The 19226-nt window shown below is 47.8% G+C and overlaps 1 protein-coding gene across 7 annotated transcripts in view; it reads right to left on the bottom strand.

Moving 5' to 3' along the window:
* Positions 1–19226, bottom strand: part of SERGEF (secretion regulating guanine nucleotide exchange factor) — a 219057-nt gene that overhangs the window by 179040 nt on the left and 20791 nt on the right. For 5 of the 7 annotated variants that reach the window (XM_046016027.1, XM_046016026.1, XM_046016029.1 and 2 more), the window contains one exon: positions 15861–16019. The exons of the other annotated variants lie outside the window; for them this stretch is intronic. In XM_046016027.1, coding sequence (XP_045871983.1) covers positions 15861–16019 — 159 coding nt within the window. The remainder of the gene's footprint in view (positions 1–15860; positions 16020–19226) is intronic. 7 annotated transcript variants of the gene reach the window in all.

Raw genomic sequence — 19226 nt, 5'->3', positions numbered from 1 at the left:
GGAGGCCTACGGCAGGCACTGAGCTCCCAACTTCCCATCTGGGGCTCTTCCTCTGCTACACACCACCTTGCTTAAAGGAAGAATCTTTACAAGAACCAGCCAGCTGAGGGGGCAATGAAATTTGCTCTATCTACCTCTTAGGACTGTGATGCAAAGTAAGAGGGACAAACATGAATACTCTGTAAACTCCAAGGAAGGTGCTAATAATATCATGAGCAATTGCTCTTTGTCTAAAGCCAGACTGCAAGAGCCGTTGGGAGAGGTGAGGCCGTTAGCCCTGGCTCTCAGGGGGCTGCTCTGGTGGGATGCCTGGGTTCCCTGTTCCTCCAAGGATCTGGGCACACACCAGGCTGATGGTCACCCCCAGGACTTGCTTGGTGTCTGGAGAAAACTCTCTGGGGGAGGCTGGGGGCCCTGCAGATGTTTCCCAGCTCACGTCACATTCAAACTCCAGAGTTTTTTCGCACACTTTTAGACTCTTATTAATAACATTTTAAAATGCAGATTGCTGCCTAATCTTAGCTGCGTAATTAAAAAAATAATCTTGCTTCTCTCCCTCCCAGCGAGAAAGGAAACTATACCCCAGGGCTTCTGCAGCTAAGAAATCACGCCCTGCAGAAGAGCTGGTAGGAGGCTCAAGTGGAGATGGGGGCAGGGGAAGGGGGGTGGAGGTGAAGCCAAGAAGCGAGTCTAATCCCTTGACTTTACAGAAAATGAAAAGGAGGCTGAAGGAGAGGAGTGATCTGCCCAAGGATACACGAAGTGTTCTAGCAGAGCCAGAATCAGAATCCCACTTTCCTGCTTCCCAGCAGACTCTGTACTGTCTCCTAGAGCAAGGAAAGAAGAAGACAGCCTGTAAGTTCTTACAGGGTAGGAGTCATACCTATGTCCTCAAACCGTGAGCACTGTTCATCTGGAGAAGTAGCTACAGGTTTCAGATGTTCAAGATGGTCATGGGAACAAAGCTCAAAATTCTTTACATTCGTGACAGACTCACTCACAGCAGGAAGGGACCTCAGAGCACTCTAACCAACCATCCACCTGCTTCTGGCTGGGAAAAGTGAGGCCCAGTAAGGAAAGTGATTTACTCACCCAGGGGTAAATAGCGAGTTAGAAGCAAAGCAAGACTAGGGTTAGGGTTAGGGTTCTAAGCCAGGTCACCCTGACTTCTACGCCATCCTGTCCACAGCTTCTGAGAGAAGTACCAGTCAGCCTCTCACATGTCCCACTGCTAGCTGCATCAGCTAAAGCTTTCTAGGCTCCTTGGCAGAAAAGAAGAGACATGGGTGAGGCCCTGCCTTTCTCACAGGGATGGCTTTTCGGGAGGCCCAAGGGCTGGGGGACAGAAAGATACACATCCCTACCCCATCTCCTCAGGGTTCCTTTTCTCCCTACCTAGAGCTGCCCTCGCCCTGGACTCCACCTCCAGTCACTGTCCATTACAAAAGGTCAGCAGCATCTCCCATCTCTGTGAAGTTTCTAAAAAAGAAGGGGGGAAAAAAGGCCAGGCGCTGCACCCAGCTGTTGGCGAGGCCTCGTTTTCTACTGCTGATGATGACTCACAATGCCCAAGCTGGAGGCTGAAGCTGGGAATGAGGCCTGAGAGGCTGGTTTGCCGAGGAAAGCCGCAGTTCCCAAGCACGCCAACCTGCAGAGAGGAATGCTCCAGGCCAGTGATGTGCCAGCCCCTGGCCACAGGAACACAGCTCCCCCTGCAGACCACCCCGAGGCCCTGCAGGAGCAGGACCACAGCCAAACCACTAACTGGGACGTAAGGCCAGCAAAGCTCACCGCGGTGCTGGAGCTGTTATGAAGAAGCGAGGGCTCCACCTCAGAAGCCCCAAGAGATCCTACGACCCCCAGAAACACTACTTGCACTCCAAAGAGAAACTGGCTTTCAGTTCACGAGGCCCAGATTCACATCTTCAAACAGAGGAGACAAAGATTACTGCCACTTTTTCAGGGGACACATAATTCACCAGGGTCCGGAGCAAGAAGGGGAGGGAGCCTATCCTGGGATGCCAGTGCGTGCCGGACCAGTGAGAATGTCTTAGGACATGACTTAGCCTGGTGCCTCTCAAATTTCCTCCAACCCCACCCCTGGGAATCTCTCCTAGGCTCTTTGTGACAGGTGTCCTAACAGGGCAGCACTCACAAATAGGGAAGCACTCTCCCACCCCCACATGCTAGGACCCATTAAGGGCAAGAACTGAGGAGCAGGAGGGGCCTTGAAAGTGAAGCCCACTTTACAATGGCTTGGAGACTTGCCCCCTGCATCAAGCAGTGTCAGAAATGAGCATCACCACAGGAGGCCACTGAGGAGAACCCAGTATGATCAAGCACCCACCAGGAAAGGCAAGATAATCGGGAGACCCAGCAATTTCAGTGAAAGGGGATGGGGGAGGCTTGAAGTCCAAGTCCACGGTCAAGGCTGATGTGCATGGCAAACACTGCAGTTTCATTCAAGTTGCTCATCTGGAAGTGCATGGCCTCCTATGTGTGAAGGTCCGCCAGGCCAGATCCATGGTGGGACAGCCTGTCCTTCCTTCCCTTCCACATCTGCTCATCTCCCTCCCACTCTGCTCCCTGTTCCCATCTGTCCCTCAGGCACCAGAAGAAACACCCTTTACCAGCACCCCACCTGCCAAGAAACTCTAAGTCACCAGTGCGGCCTCCTGGGAAAAGCGGACACGGTTTAAGTCTCCCTCTGGTGATTCACCTCTAGCCACGCCAGACACGGGCAGAAGCCAAAGCTACAGTGCCTTCCCTGGAGAGACTGACTTTTCCATGGCCAGGGACTGCAAAAGGCATCTGCTACACGGGATTTTTCATTTCATAGGATCAGTTCCAACCAAATCAGCAGAGCACTGTTACTATGGACCATCTGCCAGGACCCGGAAACAGCCCTGTTACATAAAGGGCTGGTGTAATGAAATTGATTAAGCTGGATTCTTCCTCCATAAAGGCTGATGAAGCACTTAGAGTATCCTTCAGAGGGGCGATGTGGGGCAGTGAAGAGGTCCCGGGCGAGGGTCCCACGGGGTTCCAATCCTGGCTCTGCATCCATTAGCTATATAACTGTCCTCCCGGGCTTGTTTCCCTACATTTCAAATAAGGAGAAGATGGTCCCTTCCAGCATTAAAATTTTGTGACTTCTACTGTTTTTACCAAAATGGGGGGAAAAAAATTAAGCTCATTTTGATGTTAATGTTGTACTACAGGGTTAATATTCTTCCCCAAAAAAGCGGGGGGAGAAGGGGTGAGTGGAGCCATTCACTCTGGGGCTGGCTGGAGGAAAGTGTGAGGAGAGGAGAAACCAAAGGCTGGAACCTTCTACAGCCCAAGCAGGAAGGACCCAAGCAAGTCCCAAATACTTTCACTGGGAAGCGGTACTTCTGTGACTCCCTGCCCATGCACATAGCAATTCCCAGCCCACAAAGTGCTTTCCCTAGAGCCTCGAGCTGACCAGTCATCCTGCTAACCACCCTCCCTTGCTGCACGCTGAGCAGAGTATGGCTCAGCCACTAGGGCAGGGGGCCCACCTCTCCTAAGTCCCCTAGGTTCCTCCTATGTGAAACGGGAGTGAGCCTCCCTCTGCAAACTCTGTGCAAACAGATGATTCTCTAAAGGCCTGGCAAACACTTGGCCCAGTGTGTCTTTGGTAGAGGTGAGCAGCTCTTCCCCACACACCTCCATCTCCTCGGGCAGGCATGGGAGAGGCCCCCAAGCTGCTCATCTTTAGGCCGCGGAGAAATGTGTATTGACGGCAGCATGATGGCTTCCTAAGTGACCTTGCACGTGGCCTGGGACAGCTCCCCAGAAGGCAGACCAATGAGCCAGAGAACTCCAGTCCCTACCAGTCTTGTGCATTCCACTGGTCAACCAGCTCATGGGGGATAGGGCCAAAGTACCTAAAACTCAGCCACAGACGTGAGGCCTGAAGCAGAAGGCCGGCGTGAGGTAAGAGCCACCCTGAGGCATGGCCTTTCCTTCATCATTCCTATTCCTCCACCGCCCCCCCGACCCCCGACAGAAACGTCCAGCTGCCCCTTCCATGGCTCACATGTAAGGCCTGAATAAGGACCCACATCTGTTACACCTGAATGATTCCAGTCCCTTCTGCTTCTCTCCGGCCCCTAGCTGAGCAAACTATGCCAAGGGGCATCTCCCACTTCTACAGCTTTATTTCCAGTATTCCTTCTGCCTGGAGTGCCCTCTCCTCACTTCTGCCTAGTCAACAAATATCTGTCGAATAACAGAGAGAAGGAGTGAAGAAGGAATGTGTGAATAAGTGAATGACATAATATATCCCACAAGGCAGACAAATCAGAGATTAGGAGACCCATTTAACAGATGAGGAAATTCAGGCCCAGAGAGGTTAAATGACTTGCCTAAGATCACACAGCCAAAAAACAGCCAAACAGAGCTTGAACCTGGCTCTTCAGGTCTTTTGGCCACATGAGGCTTCCTCCTGAAGTAAAAAGTCACTCTCTGATTAAGAAGAAGATGACCCAAGATTCCTCAAAATGGCCCACTTTCATCTTGGCACCCATCCGAGAGCACTTTAAGGCACTGGCTGTCACTATGATTACTGAGAGCTCCCGTGAGACAGGCAAGGTCCCCTGAGGAAGGGCAAGTGCAGTGCCATCTGTCAAGACCCTAAAAATGATGGTGAAATTACAGGCCAGTCACTTAATGCTCACTTTGAGAGAGCTCCTGGAACGAATCAATCCACCAGAAAAGAGGAGAAGGATTCCTTGAATGGAAACCGAGCCCTCTGCCTGGGTCCTCTAAACCCTTCCCAGAACCATCTGGTGAGCTCGCAGCGTGGCTGTAGTCCACAGTGGCTGAAACCAAGGACTGAAGGGAAGGCCTCGCAAACATCCAGGGCAAGGCTGGCCCTAACACCATGTGCCACCAGGCATCACTGTCCACCCCAGGGAGCAGAGGCTCTCTGCCCTGGGCTCCCCAAGAAGGCGGGAAGAAGGCAGGGCCATAGGGCAGGTCTCCTGAGCCCAGGCCCCTGGAATGGCCCACCTTCCATGTCCAGAAGCTGCAGCCATTCCGTGTAGTTCCCACTCACTGAGCCTCTTCTCTGGGCCCAGGGAGACACAGAGGTGAGTAACAGAACAAGACCCTCACCTGGCAAGGCTCACATTTGCTGAGGAGATGTGACAAGTAAACAAACAAACAGAGATACCCTGGTTCCAGGCAGCAAAAACTGCTGTTGTGAAAAATAAAGCCGTGCAGGGAGAGGAGCGTGCTGAGAGGGTGGCAGTGGACAGGGAGGGCCTCTATGGGAGGTGACCGTGGGCAGAAGGCGCCTGAGTGTGTCAAGAGCTTTGTGAGGACCACGGTCCCACACTCCTGGTACAGGAAAGGGTTGGAGCACAGGCACAGAGAGCAAAGGTACCCAGCATCCCCTCAGCCACCACCCAACCTGCCTATGACTGCCCTCCTCTTCCATGTTTCTAAGGCCTCCTCCCCAGCGCCCCCATAATGCTGCTACGTCCCAGGAAGAGAGAACAGTATGTGTTCCTCCCTGCCCCGCAGCCCGAGAGTCACCTGCCACATCTGCAGCACAGTCACTTTGAGGGGAGGTGGCATGATGCAATAAAATGAGTGTGACCCCTGACATCAAACAGAGCCTGATTCAATGGTCTGCTTTGCTTAACTGGCTGTGTTACTTTGGACAAGCCCCTCAGCCTCTCGGAGCCTTAGTTTCCTCACTTGGAACGAATGGAAGGGAAGCTCACCTCACAGAGGTAGGAGGAGGATGTAAGTGGCAGCTCCTGGCAGAGCACCTAGCTCATGGTACGTGCTTGGCAAAGACTGGCTCCCTGCCCTACACTGACACCCTTGGAAATTACTGTGTTAACTCGTGTCTTATTGCAGCGTAAGGCCCTGGACCTACCCATCTGTTGGGTGTGGGGGCTGTGAGATGACCCTTGAGGATCCCATCATGGCGCAGCCTGACGAGAAGGCCCTGGCCCAGAGGAGAGCTGGGAAGACAAGCACGAACAGAAAAGATACCAGGCATTGCGCTTACTGCAGGTTCAAGGGTGAAAATCATTAGGACTGGAAGCTCAAAGACACCAGGATCAAGGCAGGACACTTAACTGCTGCCCTCTTCCCTTCCCACCTCTGGCTCGCTGGCCCAGGGCCCAGGCCCTTGTATGCTGTCTCTCCTGGGGAACAGCCAACTAGGGGCCAAAACGATCTCAGTTCTTCTCCTGAGCAAGGAGACAATCAGGTATTAACTCATAGCAAGACCTTAGGTAACCTCTTCTTTCTTTGGGCCTGAGTTCTCCCATCCATAAAAAGAGGGCCTGGATGACCTTTAGGGGTTCTTCCAGCTTTGACCTTGCTAACTCTGATTCTGGATGCTGGCCCTACTCATCTCACCCCAAGGCTGTCTGCTTGCCCACTGCTGCCATCTGGTGGCCCTCTAGGCCCAGCCGCACTTGGCTTTGGCCAGGCCCTCCAACAACCCCCTTGTTCAAATGAGTCCTCTTCAAAGCACAAATCTTGCATCTGCTTCAGCTGGACACATACCACACTTCCATGGACCACAGATCAATGGGCATTCATTGCCAAACATGAAAACCAAAAACAATGCCAGACCTTCATCTCTCGAACAGAGACGACACCACTGCCACTGAGAGCAGGACCTCCCTGCCCAAAGACAGGAAGGAACTGCCCAAGGTCGCACAGCTGCGTGGCTCCCAGACCAGCCCACAGTTCCATTTTACCACAGTGCTTAGGGCTGGTGGGCACCCTGCAAACCAAAAATAAAGTCAGCCCAGGACCAAGGAAACAAAGCCTTTCGAAGGTGGGAAACGAACGGTTAGGATTCCTTGCAAACTTCGAGAAAGGGTAAGACAGGACATGGGAACACGTGAGCACTACTGGCAGAAATGCCCTGGGAATTACAAACTGGAGGTGCCCGGGGAGTCTGTCTCCTAACCTTGGAGGGCATCAGTCATGAGGACACCAGCCGACGTCCCATAAGCCAGCCTCCAAGTCAACACCCAGCGCAGTTCCCAGGAGGGCACACCATCGGAGGACGGGGAAGGTGTGCTGGGGGAGGCTCATGTGTCTGCATGCGCTTCTTCCAGCAGACACGAGCTCCTCAGGGTACAGCTAGGTCTTTGCTTCTCTATCTCCAGGCCTCTCAGCACCTGACCAGAGCAGCACAGTTAAGGTGCATCCAGGCAGATCTCTCAGATTCCTGCACAACTGTGGAAACTGTCCAAATTTTCTGGACTCAATGGACCACACTCTTGGCTCTGTCTGCAGCCTTCTCCTAAACCCTCTAGAGCAAACCCTAAGAAAACATACTGTGTGGCTTTAAATAGGTCACTTGCATTTTCTGGCCTCTGTTATCTCACATCTGCAACATAATGAGGGTTCTACTAGATGATCCTCAAAGTCCTTTTCATTCTAAAATTCTAGAATTTGAAACCAAATCAGGGCAAATCAGGCTATTTTTTACCTGCAGAGCAGATAAGGGACAGTGGGAACGGGGAAGCAATCAAACAATGCTTCCCTCTAGTGGTGTAATGCTGTCACTACAGCCTCTCATCCCCAAGCCCTACCAACAAACTCCATTCAGTCCCACCTTGAACTTGAAACAGGAAAAGTCAGCTGGCACCCAGTGCAGAGGAGCAGGAAAGAAAAACAAGGACACCAGGAACCAATGAGGCCCTAACCCAGCACCACGACAGTGGAGAAATTCCATCTTTAGGAGCAAGTATATCTTGGAGCTCAAAGAACTTTTTGTGACCTCCAACTCCTGTCTTCCGATGAGGAAACCAAGGCTCGGGGATGTTCAGAAGGGACTTGTCTGAGGTCACAAAGCTGACTCATGACTAAGCCAAAAATAGATCTCTGCATTCCTGCCTCCTTCTACAGTCTCTTGCCTTTCTTCCATGCGACCTCCCAAATGAAGCCCGTAGAAGCGACGAGTCAATGACACATACCCAGGACAGGAGGTAAAGGGGCTAGTTCCCTGCACTGAGGGGCAAGAAATTTTATTCATTAACCTTAACGTTTATGGGAGATATAATCACACCATAAGCTATTCAGCATAAAAGTAAAAAAGAAAATAAAAGCCCCACATAATTCCACCAATCAGGGGTAAAATTCTGGTATGTTTCCTTCTTGTCTTTCCTATTCAAACATCCTTTTAAAAGAAAAGTTTGAAGTTACAGTGCAGTAATTTACTATAATCCATTCTTTTCACTTACTATCTCATGAGCATATTCCTGTCATTAAATATCCTTCTACAACGTTCTATTTAATTGCTATATATTTTAACATATGGTTATATAATTTATTTTAACCAATCCCTCTTATATCCATGCATTTGCTGTCACAATAAATTAGGCTGCAATGAGTGGAGATTTACTTAATCTTCCAATACTTCTGTAATTATTTCCTTAGGTCAATTTTATTTTAATATAGGGTAGAATTTCAGAGCTGGATTGGTCCCTAGAAATCACTATGTCCACAACCTGCTATTGGCCAGATGGGAAGAAAGGGACCAGGGAGTTTTGTGTCTTGCCAGAGGACAAAAAGAAAGCAAAAGAACCAAGTCCCAAACTCTCCACTTTTCAAAGGTGACCTTCTCAAAGGATTTCACACCCTTCCCTGACCACCATCACCCACCTGGACCTCTCCTTCCCCTGAAGCCCTAGAGGCTTCAGTGTCTGGGCCAGTCTTCTGACTCTTTGCCACATGCTTTTTTATTCTTCTACTAAATATTTCACTTGCTCATCCAAGTAGTTCCGGATTTTCTATTCCCCTGTATCCTGTAGCACAGTGCTATATACATACAGCGTTCCACAAGTCCCACGGAAGGATCAAGGATAACTAAGAATTTCCTTCCTCATTGCTTGGAAGAATCACTGGAAGAAACTGGAGAAATAGGCTTCTCTGAAGAGCGGAAGAAGTTCAGTTCATGAGCTAGAGCATTCTGAGATACATACTTGGAATCAGAGCAGCAGGCTTGACCGGGTTCAAGTTTTCATTCTGCCAGTCTAGTAAACCAGGGCGATGCAGCTGACCAATTAGGGACTTGTCTGTGACACAAGGATAACATCCATCTTGCCAGCTTCACAGGAGGAAATGGATACAAAAGCACTTTATAGCAATAAAAGTGGTCTGTGAGAGTTATGACTGCTATGGTACGATCACAAACAGACACGCTGCTGCTTCTGTGAGTCCTAGGATGGTGTCCTGACCCTTGCTCCTGGGCACCATCTCCTACTTTCTACTGCACACACAAATCCATTCAGGGACTCTATGGCTACACACTTGAGTTAAGAATCAGTGTTCTCTTGAAGCAAAACTTCAGGTACAGAAGAAACTACTCTTCCTTCAGGTCCCTGGGTTGCATTAGTGAAGTCCTCCATATCTCCTCATCGTCTCTGGAGAGGCTGAGACACGGTGGAGAGAGTACTGCACAGAGAGACTTGACACCTGAGTTCTGCTCCACCTCCTCCACTCACACCCCATCAGTCCTCAGTTTCCCCATCTCTAAAGTGACAGAGTCCGGCTAGATGAGCTTGAAGTTCTCATCCATTCCTCATATTCTAAGGATGCTCGGATAAAAATGAATGACTTTAGAATAAGCAAAGCTATTCATTTCAAAACAGTCCTTTAGGCTTGCTTTGACTTTCAACCATTGGGTTTTCAGAGTTCTAAAGCACAAACATCATGAATTCCAAAGCATCTGCCTTAAATAGAGCCCATGAGGTCAGAATCTCCCTGAGCTCGGTTGAGGTTTCACGATATTTGGTCCCAAAGAAGATGGAGTAATACACACTGTCACCCTATTCTAAAAAGGATCCTGGCTCCAAAACAGAAAAATCAGCATCAGATATATTTATAAATTTAAAAAAAAATAGTGTGAATCAATGCCTGGGCTTGGATTTCACTAATGCTTAGACATCAAATACAATAAAATATCTCTGGGTCGGTGACACTTGAAACAAGAAAGGAGAGTGGCTAAGAGCTGGTCCCTTCCACATGTGCCTGCAATTCCCCACTTTAAAGATACAAAAGAATAAAACATATCTCAACTATAAAAGAATATAACCAGGAACCAAGAGGACTATGATGGGAAGGGAAAAAATTTTACTAAAAAGTAGAAATGGACTTCCGGCTTTAATGCTGCCATAAATCACTCTCTCTCCTCTTTCAGTTTTTTCAGCTGCAAAGTGAGGAAGTCTCTTCTTCCATCTCTGATTCTCCAACTTCCAAGACTCTGGGACTTTCTTAGGTTACACTGAAGAAACTGAAGAATGTCAAGAACTCTGTATTTGGGCTGACTTTCTCAGTCCAGAGCCATCATGAGACCACAAGACTAATTCAGGATACTGCGTGGCTCATGGAAAGCTTCCAGCATGCCAAAAGCAACCGGATTCTAGATACTCTGACCAACCCCATACTAAGGTCGGGACCTTGTGTAAATCATTCCCCTTGAGATTCAAATAAATCACTGGCCACCAGCAGTTAGCATTTGTAAGCACCGATCTTCCTGCACTCGCCAGGAGACTTCTGAATCAACCTGTTACCTGTCCAGAGACATCCAGTCAGCCCCATGGAGACTTCTGCTGGAAGAAGATATGGGGCATGGGATCTCTAGAGAGCTCCAGAGTTTCCAAGAGCAGAGGACACTCATGTGTACTGAACTGACATATGAACCCAGTCCTCATGGATCCTGGAAGCTTTAAGACATCAACTCATTTAATCCTCATGCAAGGTCAGCAATATCCCCCCACTTCCCCTAATGAGAAAATAAGCTCATTTATTCATTTGTCCAACATGTACTGAGCACCAACCTCCTCTGCCAAGTACTTTGCCAAACACCGGGCATATAATGCTGAGTGAAAGCAATGTAGCTCCTGCCCTTATAAGGCTCCCTGTCTAGTGGGAGGAGAAGCTAGTCAAAGAATCTACAAAAAAACAGCACAAAGGAGAAGCTGTAGTGCTAGGAGACGGATAAAAGGGAAAAGTAATTAGTCAGGGGCATCAAGGGAAGGCCTCCCTGGGAGGCAATGACTAAGCTGAGGTCCAAAAAAAAAAAAAAAAAGGATGTAACTAAGTCAAAATGAAGAAGGAGTTCAGGGATAAGTGTGCCAAATCGAGGGAACATGAGATGCAACAATGTGGTAGGAAATACACGGCGCAGTCAACGTTTACAGTGACCGTGTAAAGGCCAGAGTGGACATCGGGTGGACAGGCAAGAGCAAGCACGGTACGAAATGGTGCCAGCATGGCAGGCAGAAGGCAGATTACAAGGGGCCTTGTGGGACCATGAAGGAGTACATTTTTATCATAAGAACACTGCGAAGCCACTGGAATGCGACATGATGGGATTGTAAAGACCTTCCAACTGAGGTATGGAGAACAGATTGGCAGGGGCGGGGGGATTGATTAGGGGGAGTGATTTGGGAGTGAGTGTGGGAAGACAAGGAGGTCAGAGGCCACAGGCCAATGTGGGATCCAGGGAAGAGGTTTCAGAGGCCTGACCCATGGTGGTGGCAACAAGGGTGGAGAGAGCTGGGGCTGCCCACAGCCACACAGTCAGGACGCCAGCAGAGCGGAGATGTAGAGACCTAGGCCTGTCTGACTTCAAAGCCCCTGCTGCTCTGTACCTTGCCATTTATCCATTCATTCAACAGTTTCATTACTAACCTTCTACTTATGTGCCAGGCCTACTCCAGGTGCTGCGGACACAGCCAAAACCGACGCGGTTCTCACAGGCTGACAGCGTAGATGTTAAATGAGAACACACACGGATGTATACAATTACAAACTGGGATGTGTACCATGAAGGAGCGATAGTGTGATCAGAGATCTTCACAGGAAAGCTATCTCGAAGGCCACGAAGATCCTCCTAACTGTTGGTGAGAAGAAAAAAGCCACCACTTGCCAGCCTGCGTGTAAGTGAAAGACTTTAGGAAACTCTCCCTCTCAGAGCTGGACACTGAGCATCTCTGGCCTGCTCATAAGGCCTCGGGGAAAGCTGGATGTCTCAAGCTCTGCAGATCCTGTCGACACAGAAGTCCTTCTAGAAGTATCGCTCATGCCTTAGCACACTCACATATCCCAACTGCATGTCACATGCGGACAGCATTTGACAGTTAGATGGGCTCTTTCACACAGATCCACTCATTTGACCCTCACAGCAGCCCTGTGTAGAATGCAGGCAGGCTGTAACCTCCTCCCTGAGAGAGGAGCAAGTTGAGGCCAAGACAGGTCAAGTGACTGGACCAAGGTTGTCAAGCTAGGAAGGTACCCAGATCTGCTCCCAGACCTCACTAAAGCATCTCCGGCCAGGAAATCAGGACTCTGGGAGGAGACGGCTGCAGGTCACTGAGCCTGGGTAAAGTCACCCAGGAGTCCCACGAAGTTCCTGAGAACAATGATCAGGGACATTAAGCAGCTTAGGAAAGGTTTCTAGAATGCAGCTCCTCCAGCCTGAGACACAGGTATCCTTGCCAACTTTCCCAGATTAGAACAGGTTCTCTTGGACTCTTTCCAAGCGACTCTGACTAACAGAGAAAAGTATTTTTCCATCGCAAACACTGCAGGCAGGCTCCAGACTCCGGAAGGGGGAGGCCAGAACCTGCACCCCGGATTCCCATACAGACAAGCTGTAAGGTCAGCCTGATACCGTTGTGAACTGCACTAACCGAGAACCCACCACTGGGGATGCAGGGCAGTCTCGGGCCATCTAGGATGTCTCGATGGTGCCAAGACTCAGATTTGGGGCTAGTATTTCTTTGTGGTGGGGGGACTGTCCTGTGCATTGCAGGATGTTTAGCAGCATCTGGGGTGTCTACCAACGAGGGGCCAGTAGTATCCCAGTTGTGAGAACCAAATATGTCTACAGGGGCGCCTGGGTGGCTCAGTGGGTTAAGCCTCTGACTTCGGCTCAGGTCATGATCTCAGGGTGCTGGGATCGACCCCCACATTGGGCTCTCTGCTCAGCAGGGAGCCTGATCTCCCCAGTCTCTCTCTCTCTGCCTACTTGGATCTCTGTCTGTCAAACAAATAAATAAAATCTTAAAACAAAACAAAACAAATACGTCTCCAGACATTGCAAACAATCCCAGGGGCATAAAATTGCCTGGGGTTGACAGTACTAGCCGAGGACTGTGCAGAAGGGGAAAAGCAGAGTCCACTCCTCTTTCTCTGCTCCTATCTACCCCTTCCCATCCCACCTAACTGGAGAGACAGATGGCCAGAGTGCAGAAATCCTTCTTTTACTCAATATCACACAATGACCGCCTTCCACAATGAGCCCGAGAGCAGCCTCGGTGCTGATGTGGCCTGCAGGTAAGTCCCAGGAGCAATTTCTCACTGGAGCTTGTAAAAACAACCAGAGCCAAATAACTCCTTGTTCCATTAATGAGCTGCTTCTGACCCTGTGAGCAAATCCTGTTCCCATTAATACGAGCCGCTGAGTCTGACTGAACTAGAAACCCTGGGTGTTTCTTCTCAATGACTCTGGGCCAGGGCAAAAGCTTCCACTGCTGCTAGAAGGAGCACAAAATTGGTGAATCACGTAGCGGGAGACTCCCATTTCCCCAAATTCAGTAGAAGAGCCAGGACACTCAGACACCCCAGCTTACAACCATTCTGGACTAAGGAGAAAGGGGAAAGTGACAGAGTACATAAACAAGAGATCTGAAATAACAAGTTAATTAAACAGCTGAAACATTAGCGAAAAATCTCGCTGTCAAGTGGAGGTGGTGAAGGGAAGCTGAGCTCTAGAGAGACTGGGGTGACTCAGACAGCGTCAGGGCTGCGGGTTCCAAGCTCGCACACCAAGGGCTGGGCTTTGGCCCAGACGTGGAAATCAATGTCAGTTCTGAGGCTACAAGGCCAGCCCCCAAGAAGCAGCATCTTGCATCTCTCATTCATCAGCTACTAACCCAGTTAGAGGGTTTACTGACAGGCTCAACCAAACTCACCGCCATTTGGTAGAAGTGTACCTGACTGTGTGGTAATTCTTTGCAGACTGATTAACCATGAAACGCCCACCTGGTAGCACCCAACTGCTCACACTCCTGCCCCCTTCTATGCCCCTTCTGCACGTTGTACTTCGCTCTACTGCTGCACAGGTGTGCCGAAGCTGGGTAACAGGTCAGTCTCTCCCAGTGAACAGGGGGCTCCCTGACAGCAGGATTTGTATCCAGTACAAGGTGTAGTACATAAATAGACCCTCACCATTTGTATGCTGGATGGATGGATGGGTGGATGGATGGACAGATGGATGGATGGATGGCTGGTAGAATCTTCCATGTCTACCTTCTTAGACCAGGCCTGTCTACGCGTTCTAGTGAGGGCACAGCCCAGGTCTTTTCCCCAACACTGAGCACATCGCTCAGTAGGTTCCCAATAAGCAAGAACCGATTTGCTTTGAGACAAACTGAAGCCTTCTGTTCATGAACAGGTGAGACCAAGGAAGGAGGTCAGATCTAGAGGTCTACGTTGACTCATGTGTATCTGAAGATATTTACTCTCTTCTAACTAGAAAGGGAAGAGACAGAAGCAAACAAGACTAACACGGTACTGTCCCTCACAGAGCTCATTGTCAGAGGTAAAAGGCAAATATTAACAATTGCGAATACACGACTACGGTGCTCACTGAGTCTCCTTAGGAAGAGTTTTTGTAGACCCCAATCTTCTAGCAGTCTGAACCTCTTTGAGGAAGTCATGACTTTCCCCTTTAGAGTATCCTCTGAAGTGGTCAGTATGGAAAGTTTATTTTACACCTTTGTTATAAAGGCCTGTGTTCCAAAATGGTCACAGAATCTTTTCAAAGACCAAGGGAAAGCCTCATACATATGAAGACTCCCAAGTGTGTGTCTGTGTGTTCCAGTGTGTAGTGTGAGTGGGGCGGGCCTGCCAGGCATAACTGAAGGGGAAAACCTACAAAAAGCAGACAGCCCTGCAGTAACTAGCAGTCACTAGGTCAGTACTTGGGAGTCTAGAGACCCAAGTGTAGCTAATAAGTAGGCAAGGGCAGGCAAGGGGACTCCTGAGAACCCCTGAGCTTCAGGGGTCTCTGACATGAGCATAGATCTTAAGAATTACAAATGGCCTGTCTGGGAAACTCTACGTAAGTCAACGGAAGCACTGGGAAGGCAGGGAAGAGGCCATAAAAAAAACAAACCCAGAGAACAAAATCAGCAATATGAAGACCACAAAAGGAGACAAGCCCTAAGGGAAAGATGAGAAATGAGAAATCAAGAAAAGATAAAGATGTCTGAAGCTGGATGGCGTGGCACCGTAAGGTGACATCTAACGGGATATATCAGATGTCTGAATCAATGTATGTGGTTTGTTAGCATTAATGGAAATGTGAATCAAAATATCACACCAGCTATGATTCAAAATAATGCTCCTGCCTCAATCTTGAAATACGAATCTTTAAGTTTCAGAAGCCTTTAATTTAGCCTCAGGTGGAAAGGCAAGTAGAGTCATCTCTTCAGCTAGGACAAGGCAAAAACTCCCCAGCAACCCAACAAACCTCTGGGTGATGCTTGCTACAATGGTTCCTTCTCAAAACCTCATGGATTTGTAGGGCCAGAAAGAGCCCATCTAACCAAGTCTTGCCTCTTTGGGTGTAAACCTTTGATCCAGAGAGGAAAAGCTCCATATCTGGCTGACGGCAGAACCCAAGCCCAGGCCCTCCCATCCCAGTCCATACAGCATCTCATAGTAAAAACCCACCGGCTTAGTCCTAAGCATTCATAGCTGTCTAGATAGCTATCCTCCCAGCCTTCCCCCCCACCCCACCTCACTGCTCTTACCAACCAAATTCTCTGCTGCTCTCTCACCTGTCTGAGCAACCAGGTGCGTCCACCCACTCCAGACAGAAGTGACCTTTTCATTCTGAAAACAGTGTGCTTCTATTTTCTGGGGTATAGGAAGAAAAGCAGCCAAGGAAGCCAGTTGCCCATGCTTGTTGCTTCCCCAAACATACAGCTCTCCTGCATCTTAAACAAACAGAAGGGGGAACAAAAGAGGTGAAGGAGAATTAGCTCAAAATGATGGGAAATAAGACAAATCTGGGGGAAAAAATAGTTAAGAGAAGTTGTATTATTCTCATGCTATGACGTCAAATAGGGCAAAGCAGGATATAAAATTCATGTCTAGCATATTAACATACAAGATTGCTATTAATTCTATAAATAGGAAACAAGGCCAAATGTTCTTAGTAGTTTGTCAAGGAATAGGAAAGTATAAGTTTATTTTTTCATTAATTCATTCAACAAATATTCATAGAACATCTACCAAAAGAAAAACATGTTTCTCCATTTTTCAAAAAATGTATATTTACATTGCCCTTGGTTAGGAAAAATATATATTAACTTTTTAAAGGAACAGGTTAAAAGATATATTATTTAACCTTAAACTTTTCAGACCCGAGACTATTTCACGACATGCCCTGTCCAGCAGAAAACACAATGCAGCTACCTCCCATCCACACACACAGCACTGTATCTCACTTGAACCTCACGGTGGTCCTGAGGTTTAAGCAGGAACGCCACAGACTGACATTGGGAATTAACAGAAAGAAAGCAAATTCAGAGTCACGTGACTCTGGCTTCTACTCCTGGACCTGCTAACCAGCTACTGACCTTAGACTTTCAAAGCTGAAAACCGGAGGGGAGGGCACATGGCCTAGAAGGGCAGACCGTGTAACAGATGACACAGGCCACAAGAGAGACTGGTGGGCCATAGCAGCAAGCCACAGAGCACATGCTTCTTTAAAAGGCATGTACGTTCAAAAACATTTTTAACCGGAAGCCAGACCAAATGGATCTGTGAGCTACACAGTTTGGCCCATGAACTTATAGTCTGTGACTCCTTAAATGAGCTCTAAGATTTTTCCAACCTAACATTCCACATTTCTACACTGTACTGTACAGCACATAGCACACACACATGGCTCCTGAACACTTGAAATGTAACCCATCCAAATTGAGATGTGTTGTCAAATTAAAAAAGCACAACAGGGGCATCTGGGTGGCTCAGTTGGTTAAGCGGCTGTCTTTGGCTCAGGTCATGACCCCAGGGTCCTGGGATTGAGCCCCGCATCGGGCTTTCTGCTCAGTAGAGAGCCTGCTTCTCTCTCTCTCTCCCTCTGCCTGCCTCTGCTTGTACTCTCTCTCTGTCAAATAAATAAATAAAATCTTTAAAAAAAAAAAAAAAGCACAACAGATTGCAGACTTAGCACAAAACAAAAAAACACGTATCTCCTTAATAGTCTTCATATTGATTACTCGTTGAAATAATATTGTGGGTATATTGGGTTAAATGAAATATATTACTAAAATTAATTTATCTTTTTACTTTTTGAAATGTGGCTCACATTATATTTCTACTAAAGAGCATTCTTCTAGAAGCTAAAGCAATCAAGGCTTGGAGATTTAAATGACTCTCAAGATCACACGGTTAGCAGAAAGCCAAGTCCTCTGCTTCCAACAGCATTTCATGACCGCCCAAAAAAGCCTTCCAGCATTGCTTGCCATAGAGCAGTCTGGTATAGAGCCAAACAGTATCATTAAGGACATCAGACCAAGATTCGGGGTTCCAGCCCAAGAGCTGCTACTCCGTCGCCCTTCCATACATTTCACATCCTGGGCCTGTTTCATCAGGTCTAAGATGAGGGAGTGTAAGTCAGTGGAGTCATTCTGTCACTCAGTTGACCTTGCCGGACTGACATTCCACAGTTCAATGATGTGAATTTGGTGCACTTCATGCCCTGAGAGAGGGCAACCTCCCTGGACTTCACCAAACTGTACAAAGTAGGGAGATCCCTTACAAGAGGGCAGAGAAGTCCCTTAGCAAAGTCTCAGCCTGTTTAATGGACTGGTTAGCTACCAAGCTGCCACTTACGGCGAGTCCGTGTCTGTAATAAGCCTTCATTTATCTTAGAAAGTCTAAACCTTCTTTTCGTAAAGACAAACTGCCTTCCACATGTGGATCGTTACACTGTTGCACCAGCAGGCACAATTACGTTCTGCTGCAATGCCAAAGAGTTATATAACCTACCACAACTCCAGAGAGAATGTCTAAAGAGCAATGAACAAAATCCGATGGGTAACAGCTTCAACAGGAAGGAGGGATATGAATCTTGACGATTTTTAACTCACTTTTAAAATATAAAAAACCAATTTCCTTTGTGAATATACTTTAAAAATCACTAAATTTTATACACACTGTAAAGGGGCAAATTTTATAGATGAATTCTATCTCAGTAAAACAAAAATTCTACATCTATGTTTTAAAAACACCATAAAAGGGTTCCATATATGAAATAATAAATAACCTCACTAATTTTAAGATTTTTGAAGAAAGTGTTAGCAAGCAATGAGAAAATCTCTACGTTTATTTAATGCTGGCCATTTCAAACTGATTATGATAGCGTAGAAATATCTCTATTAGGATAGGGTAGAAAAATCTCTTATGATAATCTTAGTCTCAGAAAAGAATGCCTTCCTCAACTGTCACTGACCGTGGGGCACAGACTAGTCACTTCTCACCCTGGGGCCTCCAGCCTTTCCTCTACAAATGGAGAGAGGGGGCCATTCACTTCAACTCAACCCTTTTAACATACATGTAAGTCTACCTAATATGAAACACAGGCTAAAAGTAGGCATTTCTTTTATTGGCTAGTTGTCTGCATTTGTTAAATAACAAATTATTGGTAGTTCAGAATTTATAATGTATTTAAACTCTCACATCATGGCTTTGTAATCTGGAAATAGTAGCAGCTTCTCAGTTGGACTGTATTACACATTTGACGTTGAAGAATGCATGTCACCATTATCTGTGATGTGTACCTATGTACACATACACCCTAATTTCCACATAAAACACTCAAAACACTATGTATGAAAGTCATTCCCCTTTGCTCAAAAAAGGTCCTGCCTTCAGCTCTGGCCTTACCAAAATAAATCTCTCTTACCAAAATAAAGCTCTCGTCTCAGTCTACTGGTAGGGATCAGGGCACTCTTGGCTTTGAAAGAGAACCTTTGGAAGAGATAACCTTCACTTCCAAGAAGGTGCTGCTTTGTCAATGGAAAGTTTGTACTGTGTTGGTGGGGTGTGTGGAATGATGGGAGGATGCATAACCAAGAAGAGGGATACGGTATGTGAGAGAAAAAGATTAGACAGAGAGGTGGAGGGATCAAAGA

The sequence above is a fragment of the Meles meles genome, chromosome 8 (genome assembly GCF_922984935.1).
Source record: "Meles meles chromosome 8, mMelMel3.1 paternal haplotype, whole genome shotgun sequence".
Lineage (NCBI taxonomy): Eukaryota > Metazoa > Chordata > Mammalia > Carnivora > Mustelidae > Meles > Meles meles.
Note: the sequence above shows the minus strand (reverse complement) of the source record. Positions and strands in the feature narration are given on the sequence as shown.